We start from the raw sequence: 13,475 nt of genomic DNA on the forward strand, positions 1-13,475 counted from the left end.
TGATACATCCATGAGGTGCCTTTGGCCTATCTTAGTTTGCTAAAATAATAAGTCCCTGTGAACTATATTAGCTACTACTGTGAAGAGTAACTGTGTTACATTGTAATGTCCTAAAATGTATTTCCAATAGACATAATGATAACATAATTTAGGGTGATTCTTTTATTTGAACTTTATATTTATAAAACAGTATCATTTTTTGTTGTTGTCTTGACTCATCTTTGAATTTAGTAATAATTTTTATTTTAAATTCCATCTTTAACAACAACTTAAAGCATGTATAAATTATTAGAGATTTTTAGTTGCTTCATAAGGAATACTTCTGAAAGTGTATGGCTTAGAGTATGGTAAGTTTAAATTTTTGTAAGATTTTAGTGATAAAAAAGAATCTTTATATCTATTTTTCCTGTCCCAGATTATGGGATACTCTTCTGTCCTCTCTAGTCTTATAAAACCAGGATTATAAATTATATTTCCTTCTAGCCTGTGCCATTTACACATAATGTGTCAATGTGGTATAACTTACATTTTTCTGTAATTAATTGACATAAAAGTTGATTTCTCTCTCTCAAAGGTAGAAAGTACCTTTTAAAACAATTAGCCTAAACAATCTTCAAAATCTTCAAAATACTGTCAGGCTCTCTGCTTTTTTCCCCATAGCTTTTTTCTTAACATTTCATGCTTTGTTTTTTTTTTTTTGTTTTTTTGTTTTGTTTTGTTTTGTTTTGTTTTTTTGGTTTTTTTTTGGGTGCTGGGGATCAAACCCAGGGCTTTGTGCTTGCAAGGCAAGCACTCTACCCACTGAGCTATCTCCCCAGCCCCTCATGCTTTGTTTTAACTTAAAAATTTAAACTGGGAGGTTTGATATCTTTGATAATTTACAGAACTACATGTCTATATTAGAATTCTAACTGAAGTTCTCAATTTGTTTTCTTTTTAAGATCTCCACAGTGAAAGATCCTTTCATTGATATTTCACTTCCTATAATAGAAGAAAGGGTAAGGAGAAAAAAGTAATCTTGAGGCCTTTGTGAAGAGCATTTATTCACTCATTTAGATATATTTTTGAGTATATTGTCAGATATCTGAGAGTCGTTAGTTTTTACATGTAATTGAGTTTGTATGGTGTGTTTGATATTGGGGTTTGTGCATGTATGCATTAAGTATGATATACTTCTTATTCTCCAGGAATTTAAATCCTTACTTTTGAGAATTAATGTTAAGAAAATAATCTTTTTATATTTCTAGTGAATTAGAGATTTTAAAAAGAAAATTATGCCCAAAATTTATTTGCTTAAGAAGTTTTGTGTTATGTTTGTGGCATCTACATAGGTATCAAAACCTGTGCTTTTGGGAAAAATGAGTAAATATAGAAGTTTACAGGAGACAGATCATGCTCAGTACAGTGGCACTGTTGTTATAGAAAATACTCAATCCAGAGCTGCCACGAAGCATTCTTCATCTAAAGATAAGGTGAGACTATGAACATTTGTTAAATGTTTTTTTTTTAAATGTATTGAGAAGTATTTTAAACATATACAAAAGTACAGAGAATAATAAACTCCCATGCACCCAATTCTCAGCTTCATATTATCAACTCATGGCTAATTATGTTTTTGCAGTGTCTGTCCCACATTCTTCCCTTGCCCCATCCAGATTTTTTTGAAATAAATCCCATACGTACTTTAAGATGTATAATTAAAAGATGCTCTTTAGGGGCTGTGGGTATAGCTCAGTGGTAGAGCGCTTGGTCAGGCCCTCAATTCAATACCCAGATTCTTTTTGTAAAAACATAACCACAGTACCATCATCATACATAAAAATATTAATAACTTCTTGTGAAACCAAGCATTGAGTCATTATTGAAACTTAAGTTGCCTCATACTCAGGTTTGTTTTTGTGTTTTTGTGTTTGTTTTGTTTTGTTTTGTGTTTGTTTTTGCTTTTGAGAAAAAGGGAAAAGAAGGTTTATTGTTAGCAAAGGAAAAACAGGAGACTCCTGTTCCAAAGGCTGTGATTCTGCCTTAGCAGCAGGAACAGCAGGGGGCTTTTAAAGAGGTGATTCAAAGGCTACATTCCACCTGTTCTTTGTTGGAGTTGTAATTCACTTGTTATTTTGGGAGCTAGTCATTTCTGAGATCTGGTACCATCCCCAAAGTCTGGATTACTTCGTTCATGCTTTTGCTTTTTAAAGTTTGTTTGCATTATAATGTAAAAAAGGTCCATGGATTGCAGTTATCTCTCTCTCTCTCTACCCCCCTTTCTTTTCTTCCAGTACGGGGACTTGAACCCAAGCATGCTCTATTACAGAGCTACATCCCCGACCCTTTTTATTTTTTGTTTTGAGAAACAGTCTCACTTGATTGCCCAGGCTAGCCTATTGCCTTAGCCTCCAGAGTAGCTGGGATCACTGGGTCGATGATGTCTTTTAAATTTTTTTTTAATCTGCAGATTTCCTTTTCTTTTTTCTTTTTGCAATTTATTTACTGAAGAAATCATCCTTTTTTCAGCACTTTCCTACATTCCCACATTACTCTTGCAGTCCCATGATGTTCACAGGTTCTTCTTTCTCCTTTATTTCTTCTTTAAGGCAATTTAGATCTAGAGGCTATGTTAGGTTCAGATTTTATTATTTATTTAATTTTTGGTAAGAAAACTATTAAGCAGTGGTATATTCTCAATCAAATTCGTTCTAAGTATTTCTGATTTCTACTCTCTAGAAACCAGAAAATCTTTTTATGGTGCCATATTCAAGAAGCAAAATGATAAACAAAAATGTCATTTTATGTTTAGAAATTATTAATATTTTTATGTATGATGATGGTACTGTGGTTATGTTTTTAGAGAGAGTATCTGGGTATTGAACTCAGGTTCTGAGCAAGTGCCCTACCACTGAGCTACAACCCCAGCCCAAGAGTATCTTTTAAAAATACACCTTGAAGTATGTATAGTTTGTGTGAGATTTATTTCAAAAAGAAAAGAATTGTTTCGTGCAATGGCACATGCTTATAGTCTCAGCTACATGTGAAGCTGAGATAGTGGGGACCATTTGCATCTAAGAGTTTGAGGCTAGCCTTGGCAACATAGTCAAGACAAAAAAAGTGGGGGGGCTCCATATTCAAAGGGATTTTACCATTTTCCTAGGGCCTCAATTGCTCATAGTATTATGCAGAAATATTTGAGAAATGGCAACTTATCCTGTGTAAATGTTTTAAGGGATTAAATTGAACAGATACTTGGGTTTTTAAGTCCAAGTAAAACAGTTGCAAGGATATTTTTATTTACCATGTGGTGTTGACTCATAATTTGGTGCTAGGAATTTTAAGAATGCCTTAGGAAAAGATATATTATCTCATCTGTCTTATATTTTTAAGGTTTAAATAAACTTTCCCCATACTACTTAAAGCAAATTTAACAAAAACAGAAGTACCTTGTGTCTTTTTAAATCAATAATGAGGTAGAAGTACTGAACTTTAACAAGTTATTGAGGTTTTTATTTTCTCTTATTGCTGAATTATGCTAGTTATTAACCTTTTAACCCTTTAAATGGAGTTTAATGCAAAGAATGACAAAGAAGCATCAGGTGAATAAACAGGGAGAAATGAAACCAGGATAGAACCATGAGTGCAAATGGAGAGAGTAATCACTATCACAAGAAACACTACTTCCACACTACTTAATCTAATCAAAAGGAACAATTAATAGGCAAGCTGAAGTCTAGACACAAATAAAAAATTTCCTTTCAGATCTGTGGCAGAAGGCAACACTGTCAGAGTTTGTAATTTGTTACTTTTTACTTTATTTAAAAAATACCCACTGTGTCTTCAATATTTAAAAATCAATAAATGTGGAAAGATTTAAAGTCTTCCTCATAGCCCTGTTCTACAAACATCAGGTTCCCTTTCCCACAAACACGGAACTACTGTTGTTAGTTTCCCATGAAAAGGTTTACTTTTAAATTAGAACTATTTGTTGGGGGCTGGGGAGATAGCTCAGTCGGTAGAGTGCTTGCCTTGTAAGCACAAGGCCCTGAGTTCGATCCCCAGCACCCAAAAAAAAAAAGAACTATTTGTTGGTATATCTTCTATTGATCTTAGTTTAGGTGGATTTAGTAAAGAACTTTCAGAGAAGTAGTACTTAACAATTGTGGACAACTAAGTTGGACTTCTTAGCATTTATTTTCAGTCAGATCATAAGATTCTTTTCTCTGCAAACACTGTCAACTTACAGAATCAACTAATTCATGACAGAAACCCTACAAGAAAATTGTCATCTGAAGAAGAGAAAACTGTTTTTATATATCAGAAAAATGAAAACCTTGAAACGAGTGGGGAGTCTTCAGTGTTTGCAAACATCGTGAGTACTGAGTCGTCTCTGAATGAAAGCCCTACAGATGGCAGTGAAAAAGAAGCCAGCCATTCTGAAAGTAGTGCTGATGCTGACAGTGAGGCTTCAGAACCTGAAAGTGCTTCAAAGCAGACTGTGCTGTTTAGATCCAGCAGTGAATCCTGTGTGCACACAGATGGGCATCTTCATCACCCATCTGCAAGTGAACTGCCACCCGCCAAGGAGACTGACAGTGGTGATGAGGAAATGGCTGAAGCGATTTCTGAACTTTGTTTGAGCAGCACTGTAATTGGAGATAGAGATTTTGACAGAGAAAGTCAGCCACTCAGTGTTTCAAGTAATTTATGTTTTTCAGAGGAGAAGCATATGAAGTCTCACAGTGCCCAGAATGCTTTTCAGACCCTTTCTCAGAGCTATGTAACTACTTCTAAAGAATGTTCAGTTCAGTCCTGTTTGTACCAGTTTACATCTATGGAATTACTAATGGGGAATAATAAGCTTCTGTGTGAGAATTGTACTGAAAAGAAACAGAAATACCAGAAGGAAACTAATTCTGCAGGTAAACATTTAGCTTAATTTGTTTTTAATTATTGATGGATTATCAGTGACTACTAGTGGGTTATTGATCCCATATGGAGGTACCTGGGACCCTTATCTCCATACTTGAGCTGGTTGACCCTGGGATTGTCTTGTTCATATCTGTGCCTCAAAACTTAAGGCACTGACTAGGCAGAAAAGATTTTCAATAGATTTTTGTTGAAATAATTAAAGATCAAGAAGTATACATTTCTGCCTTGAAAAATACAGATCCACATCTTATTTGAAAGAAATAGCTATGTGAAATCTTTCTGAAAGAAATAGCTCTAAAAATTAAAATTGTATCACTAGTAAAATTAATGATGAAAATAATGACCTTCAGAAATCCCATCATCTGTTGTAAGTAAACTCAAGGTATATATTTGAAGATTTTAAATACTTGCATGTTATTAAGTTAGTCATACAGTGACTGTTTAGTGTAACCAGATTGAAGTGGGAAAGGGGGAAATTGTTAAGTAAGAAATTTTCAGTGCATCTCTCACCTTAATTGAATGGAAAGAATACTCTTAAGGTGACTAGTTGTTTTTAAATGTAGGTTTTATTATTCAGGTGTGGTGAAGCCAAGAAATCAGGAGATGATTAACATTGAAAAACTAGTCACAGTTCCCAAGAAGTAGGGAGGATAGATGATATATAGGGCTAGAGAAGTACTAGAGGGCAGATGGGGCAGAGGGAGTAAAGGAGAAACAGGAAATCGGCAAGAGCCTTTGCTGTGGTCTCTGAGGGAAAGAATGGGTGAAGTGGATAAAGAAGGCCTGAAATGGGCTAGTTAGAATAATTTTAGTGGACTCTGGGGTATGGAGACTGTCTCCAGTTGTCCACTCCCTGACCCTGGAGTGATTAGGGCAGGTAAATAGTGGCCCAGAATGTAAGAACCTAAAAATGGATGTTGTTGGTGTATGGGCTCAGTAAGTTTGTACACAAAAGGTGTGCTTAAATTGTTTACTACTTCCAGGGTTTAGCTAACCCTGAGATGGGCTGTCCCTTTATGGTCAACAAGACACTAGATACAAAGCATCAGAATAAAGACAGACTTCGTACACCGTAATTAAAGAAATGACTAGATGGGAGAAGAAAGAAATACCAACTTAAATTAATTCAAGTTTAATATGCAGTTGCCCATATTTAAATCTTGTCATAAATCCTTTGTATCAAACTTAATGAAATGCCCCATGATTCACCATAGTGTGGGTTCTCTCTTTGATACAATGAGTAATAGACCCACCTTTTAAAATTATAGGTGTGCTTCTGGTGGTATTTGACTAGAAGGGCATTTACTGATACTAACAGTAAGTTACTAGCATTCTAGTATCCAAAATTTTGTTGTGCCACCTCTTCTAGTCTTTGTGCCTTAAAAAAACAACAAATAAACACCTTTACTTTCATCTCAGTGGAGTTTTGGAAGGGAATAGAGAGGCACCCTGTAATCAGAAGTCCAATTTCTTTAACATTTAAAACAAAGTAGTATGATGCTGCTATATAAATGCTTGCTATATTATATTGTAGGTAATATGTAATGTTGAATTTTACAAATAAATTTGTTGCATTTTATGCAGAAAAGAAAGCAGAAGGAGTTTATACTAATGCCAGGAAGCAATTGCTTATTTCTGCTGTTCCAGCTATTCTAATTCTCCATCTTAAAAGATTCCATCAGGTAAAAGCACATTTACTAGAACTGTGGTCATTTTGTGGAGTATTTTGTAGAGTCCTATGTTTTTTGGAATAGTGTCAAATCTTAGAGAATAACTTACTGAGTTTAAAAATTTGCCATGTAGAATTTCCTACTAGTTTAGCCATAATAGTTTACAAGACTTTTCTGATTAAAATTGTTTAATTTGCAGTATTTGAAGATTTAGGCAGTAGGAACCTAAGGGATGTCTATTAGTGGTATGTGTATGTGTGATAGAAAATAAGTTTTAGTAAGCATATTTATAAGCAGAAATGTAGGAAAATACACACAACTTTCTGAACTTTCCTGATCCCACTGAAAGGGTTTTTGGGCTGTCAGTGTTGGCTGGGAATATACAGAATGGCTCCAAGGCAGGTCCTACATTTGTAGGACTTCACAATGGGAGGCAGCCCTAATTTTTTTTTTTTTTTTTTTTTTTTTTTTTTTTTTGAGATATGATCTTGCTGAATTGACAAGGCTACCCTCAAACTTGAGATTCTTCTGCCTCAGCCTTCTTGTAGCTAGAATTATAGGTACACATCAGTGTCCAGTTAAAATTTTTTTTTCTTGTTTTGCGATACTGGGATTGAACCCAGTGGCACTTCTATCACTTAGCTACATCCACAACCCTTTTTATTTTTTATTTTGATTTAGTGCCTTACTAAGTTGCCCAGGCTGGCCTCAAACTTGAAATTTCTTGCTTTAGTCTCTGGAGGGCCCACTATGCCCAGCCCAACTTAAATTTTTTTTTTTTTTTGCGGTGCTGGGGATCGAACCCTATCTCCCCAGCCCCCCAACTTAAATATTTTTAATGTGTTAGTTTTTTGTCTAATTATTTGTGGTTTAAATCTAGTGCCTTTTCTCAAGAGGATTGTTTTTACATTTAAAAATTATTTTTAAATGTCTGTGGAAAATGAATAAGTGAAAATACTATAGAAGTTGAAGGAGTTTAGTTGGAATTGTCAAAAATAAACATGATCATAGTTTAAAGCTATTATATTATGATAAAGGAATAATTCCAAATCAGTTGGTATGGAAGCTAGTTTTATTCAATTAAAGATTTAGTGAAAATGCTGCTTGGGAAAATACAAATTTAGAACTTTGCACCATATACCAATGTTGTTTTCAGATATTTTTAATGTATCAAGCAAATTATCAAAAAAAAACTAGAAAAAAATGACTATTTGATCTGACATCTGTGTGAAAGACTTTCTAAGTATAAAAACCCATGAAGTAAATCTTAAGGAAGAAGATTGAGGTGTGTATGTGAGAGAGAGAGAGAGAGAGAGAGAGAGAGAGATAGACAGACACATACACACTCACACACACACACAAAACATACCCAGGGCCTTGCACATTCTAAACATGCACTCTACCACCGAGTCACACCCCAAGCCTGGATAGAGAGTTTTGACTAAATAGTTCAAGGATGCTGCAGAAAGACAGGAAAAGATTTTTCTCTGCATCTACCTCTGTCATAGAAAGATTAGGTTAAGTTCTTAATTTGTCTATAGCCAAGGTTATAGAAATGGACATGGAGAGCAGAAGCAAGAGAATGTCTAGCAGGAGGGGTATATCTGCAGTGATTCTGTGAGCAAGAGAGGATCATGCCAGATTGTAGATGCTAATTTCATAGTGTTCCAGAGCTATTTTATTTATATTTGGTGTTTACATCCTTCCTTAAGAACAACTTAAGAAATTCATGTGCATAGAGGAAAGTTTTTTTATTTAAAAATTTTTTTTCATACATGTATATAGGGTAATAATGTCTGCCACATTCTACCATCCTTCCCATCCCTACTGCCCCACCTTCTTCTTACTTGCCCACCTCTCTCCTTACTCCCCTCTGCATAATCCAAAGTTCCTTCATTCTTCCTGACCCACTCCCCACTATGGATCAACATCCGCTTATCAGAGAAAACATTTGGCCTTTGGTTTTTTGGAATTGGCTTATTTCACTTCATGATATTCTCTAGTTCCACCCATTTACCTGCAAATGCCATAATTTCATTCTTCTGTAAGGCTGAGTAATATTCCTTGTGTAAACGTACCACATTTTCTTTATCCATTCATCTGTTGAAGGGCATCTAGCTTGTTTCCACAGTTTAGCTTGTGAATTGAGCTGCTGTAAACATGGATGTGGCTGCGTCACTGTAGAATGCTGATTTTAAGTTCTTTGGGTATAACTGGGTCAAATGGTGGTTCCAGTCAAAGTTTTCTTAGGAACCTCCATACTGCTTTCCAAAGTGGTTGCACCAATCTGCAGTCTTACCAACAAAGTATGAGTGTCCCTTTTCCCCCACATCCTCGCCAACAATTATTATTGCTTATATTCTTGATAAATGCCATTCTGACTTGTGTGAGATGAAATCTTAAGACTAGTTTTGATTTGCATTTCTCTAATTTCAAGAGGTGATGAATAAAGGGAAATATTTATGAACATCTCAGACCCTTCTTGTTCTCAAGTGAAATGTAATATCTGTAAAGCCATATTCTCATTTCCAATAGTTGAGAATTGTAGGGAGCACAGTCCCTAAATAATATCTCCATTTCTAGTTTCTTAGAATCTCTTAAAGTCTATTTCTCTATAGTATTAGAATCCTTCACAGTACTAAAAGACAAATCTCAGATTGGATAGACGTCTTTGTCATACACATGCCAATGATTAACGTTGTAAGTGTATAAAGAGCTCTTAAAGACTAGCTGGAAAATATCCCTAACAGTAACACGTACAGAATATCAGTTGAGGGTCTGGGACTGTAGCTCAGTGGTAGAGTGCTTGCCTCGCATGTGTGAGGCACTGGGTTCCATCCTCAGTACCACATACTGATAAATAAATAAAGATATTGTGTCCATCTACAACAACAACAAAAGAATACCAACTGACAGTTCTAAAAGATGTACAGATTCCATTGTTCACAGCAAAAGAAATACAAAGTAAAATGACAATTCACCTTTCTTAACCTGTCTAAATTAGCAAAAATAACAGGAGTACTGATATGGATGGAGTGGGATATATATATGCATTCTCTTTGATCAGCAGTAGGCATGTAAGTTGGTAACACTTTCTGGAAAGTTTACATATACCACTTGTATAGATCATAACAGATGCAAGGCCTAACTTTAGTATCCAGTATATAAAACATCAGATTTATATTTTAATGACATGGGGAAAATATGGTGTATTATTCTGTTAAAATTTTTTAAAAGTCAGGAGAGCACATATGCCCAAATATTAAGACTATATGTTTTTCAAAAATTATCCTCTGTGTAAAGATTCCTCTAATATTAAAAATCTTTACAAAATCTCTTCTATATGGGATAATTTTTCAGCAGTGAAGTCCTGATTGTGGAGGACACAATAGCCTGAAATAATCTCAGTGCATGTATTAGAAAATTATAAATGTCACCTGATTAAAAAGGAGAGAAAACAATTGAAAGTAGATTAAATATTTATTCCTAAGATATGACCTCATAATTTCATGTCAGATATTATTTTGAACTTCCTTTAGATCACTTGAAAAAACAAAAACAAAAACAAATCAGTTATTGGGTATGTTTTCCAAAAAATAACCAAATAATCTGTCACCCATTTCTTACTTTAAAGAAAAGCAAGAAATAAGCAGCAGATCAACAGTGAAATTATGTGATTAGTTTGCAATGAAAAGACCAAAGAAGTCTTGGAAATCTTGTGTGAAAGGATGTGTCTGTTAGATTTTGTCTATCCAGACAATTCTGATTTAAGTATCTTCTCTTTCCAATAGTGTCCATGTATAGTTCTCCTATCCAATACATTCACTAGTCTGTCAGCTAGTTTTTATTACCATTACATAATGCCAGGCATACATTTTGCAAGGTTTGACTTTGGAAATTAAAAATAGAAAAAAAGGTAGAGCTATTCAAGAACTTGAAGATTTATTTTGATTTATATAATACATAATATTTACTTTTACTGATAAATGTTTCAAGTCCTCAGATTCTTTTTAGCAAATGAGTATCACTGAATTTTAGAAATAAAATTTATTGAATTTTAGAAAAGGATATAATATGATCAATTTATACTTGTTTTCAGCATTCTCCTAGATGAGGTTGCTTATAGGCAAGTTCACTGTTAACGAGTCATTGAATTAGGCCTAGAACACCAGGGTTTTGACTCTAATTGAATACATTTTCATGAAAGCACATGTGTTAGTAGCTTAGCTTTTAACACATTAAATTTATTTTTCCATAAGCAATGGTGAGAATTATTTCCCTTATTGTTCATGGTAAAAATCTCATTGTAAATGAGTAATCTTTTCAGTAACAGTTTCTGAAAACCTAATTTTTAACTTAGTCATATCAATTTTGTACTCTTCATTAGTCACACTTGTATATTTCAATGCAAACAATCTAGAATTCCTTTTTGGATTTTAATTAACTCAATCTTTAGCACTAATTAAGTTTGTTGCATTAAAATTTTGTTTTTGGTATTTTTAAGGCTGGCTTGAGTCTTCGTAAAGTAAACAGACATGTAGATTTTCCGCTTACGCTTGATTTAGCACCATTCTGTTCTGCTACTTGTAAGGTACAGTATATTAAGTTACTTAACTGACCTGAAAATATGCTTAAACGTATCCACTTTGTTTATTAGGCTGTGCTTTTGTGCTTTTTGTTTTTGTTGTTGTCATTTTAAAAATAAACCTCTCCTTAAAGGAATTTTTAATAATGAAGATAAACCAGTAACTTTTTCACTTTTAATACACTGAATCTGACTTCTGTCCTTTGAGACAAAGATGAACAAATCATGAGGCATGGTAATGGTGAAGATCAAAGCTGCTTGTGAACACTTTTAGAAGCTGATAGTTGCTGAGAGAAGTGAGGTTTTGTGCAGCCTCTTGTTCCTTGTGAGTGATCTGCTTAATGAGTAGTTATTTTGACATTTGTGGAATTCTGTATGTTTTGCAAAACAGTATTCTAGAAGATTGTTTTTTATGCCATTTCATGTGTGCTACTGAGAGTAAGGTAATTGTCAGCTGAGTATAATACTTCAAAATTGTTCATACCTTATTAGGTATAGAAAACAGAATGTTTAATAATTGCTTGTATATACATGTAAGAATTGTACAGATAAAATTGATTACTTTTTCTTGAGGGAACCAAAGCATTATAGAATAACATAGTATCCTGTTAAGTTCAGGTTTTATGGTTGTGTAATAGAATGCTTTTTGAATTTAATATTTTAGTATATCAGTCAATCAAAACAAAAATATCTTGAGGCTGGGGATATAGCTCAGTTGGTAGAGTGCTTGCCTTGCATACACAAGGCCCTGGGTTCAATCCCCAGCACCACAAAAAAAAAAAAAATCTACAACTATTAATACTTGGTATTCCTGAAATTTGATAATGTGGTAATAATAATGAAATTTAATAAGCTCTTTACTTTTTTTTCCCTTAAATTGGGGTGTTAGGGATCAAATCCAGGGCCTTGCACAAGCTACATCCCAGACCTCTTTGTTAAATTTATGAGAACAAGCTGGGTCCAGTGGCACATGCCAGTAATCCCAGTGACTCAGGAGGTTGAGGCAGAGGATCACCAGCTTGGGGCCAGCCTCAGCAACTTAGTGAGATCCTGTCTCAAAAAATAAAGAGGGGCTGGGGATATGGCTCAGTGGTAAAGTGCCTCTGAATCCAATCCCCAATACCAAAAAAAAAAAAAAAAAAAAAAAAACAGAGAGAGAGAGCATGTTATACTTTTAAAAGTGCCTACTATGAAGAATTTTTAGCTTACACAAAAGTACAGTGAATCTCCAGCCCTCAACCCTAAAACCTCAGATTTATGGCCTGTCCTACCCCATCCACGTGTTCCTCGATGTTCTTCTCTGTTATTATCGTTTAATACATAAATATTTCATTATGTATCTCTAAAAGATAAGACTTATTCTCTATCCTTTTTGACATAATCACAATATCATTTAGTGTAATTTCTTCAATCACCTAGTTTTCATATTTCCCTGATTTTTAAAATGAATTGATAACCAATTAAGTGCCATAGGTTATGAATGATGTCTTTTAAGATACTGTCAATGTATAGTGTCTCTTCTCCTGCCTCTCTCCCCTCTCTTGCAGTTTATTTGTTGAAGAAACCAGGTCATCGTTTTTTGGAATTTCCCATAATTTAGATTTTTATTATTATTCTCCTGTCTTCTTTATTTTCTACAAATAGGTAGTTGGACCCAGAGAAGCCTGAATTGATTCAAATTTCATACCCCTTGCCCTGCCCCTTTTTTTTTTCCTGGTAAGGCTATTTCATACGGATTGTTCTGTTCTTTTGTCAGGAAGCACAGAGTATCAATTACCCGTCTTTGTGTGATATTAGCAACCAGTGGTGCTCGATACTAGATCCAAGAGTTCTCTAAGAATTATAGAATGGTGATGTTTTAATTTGGACATTTCTTTTTCATTTATTAGCTAGAATACTTCTATGTAAAGAGAAATTCTTTTCATCTGTTTAGTTGTCTTTTCTGACAGAAAAGGCAGGATAAATGTTTGATCCTTTCTAAACCAGTTTTCAAAATAATGAATTATTCCATTAGTGTTCTCAAACTGTGATTAAATTATGATATCCATGATTATGTATTCATGGATTTAAATAGAGATGTTCCAGTTCATTACATTTTTCTTTTTATTCATGATCTAATATATCAGTCTATTCTGTCCATATTTGACCACTGAAAATCACTACAAGTTGGCTTCTGGATTCTTGTGACATGACCCTGTTGTTCTCTCTATATGGGTTATGCCACCAACTGAATACATTGTTCATTTGTGTATTTTAAAAATTTTCCTGCTTAGTGTTTAGTTTTTTAAATTTTGTTTTAATATTTA

The 13,475-nt window shown here is 34.2% G+C and overlaps 1 protein-coding gene across 8 annotated transcripts in view; it reads left to right on the forward strand.

The window, feature by feature from the left end:
- Usp45 (ubiquitin specific peptidase 45) overlaps positions 1-13,475 on the forward strand; it is an 81,404-nt gene that overhangs the window by 63,632 nt on the left and 4,297 nt on the right. For 7 of the 8 annotated variants that reach the window (XM_047559396.1, XM_047559395.1, XM_047559402.1 and 4 more), the window contains 5 exons: positions 942-998; positions 1,332-1,472; positions 4,229-4,904; positions 6,499-6,596; positions 11,089-11,175. In XM_047559396.1, the coding sequence (XP_047415352.1) occupies positions 942-998; positions 1,332-1,472; positions 4,229-4,904; positions 6,499-6,596; positions 11,089-11,175 (1,059 nt within the window). The remainder of the gene's footprint in view (positions 1-941; positions 999-1,331; positions 1,473-4,228; positions 4,905-6,498; positions 6,597-11,088; positions 11,176-13,475) is intronic. The other variant, XM_047559401.1, reaches the window with a different exon arrangement.

The sequence above is a fragment of the Sciurus carolinensis genome, chromosome 7, assembly GCF_902686445.1.
Source record: "Sciurus carolinensis chromosome 7, mSciCar1.2, whole genome shotgun sequence".
NCBI lineage: Eukaryota > Metazoa > Chordata > Mammalia > Rodentia > Sciuridae > Sciurus > Sciurus carolinensis.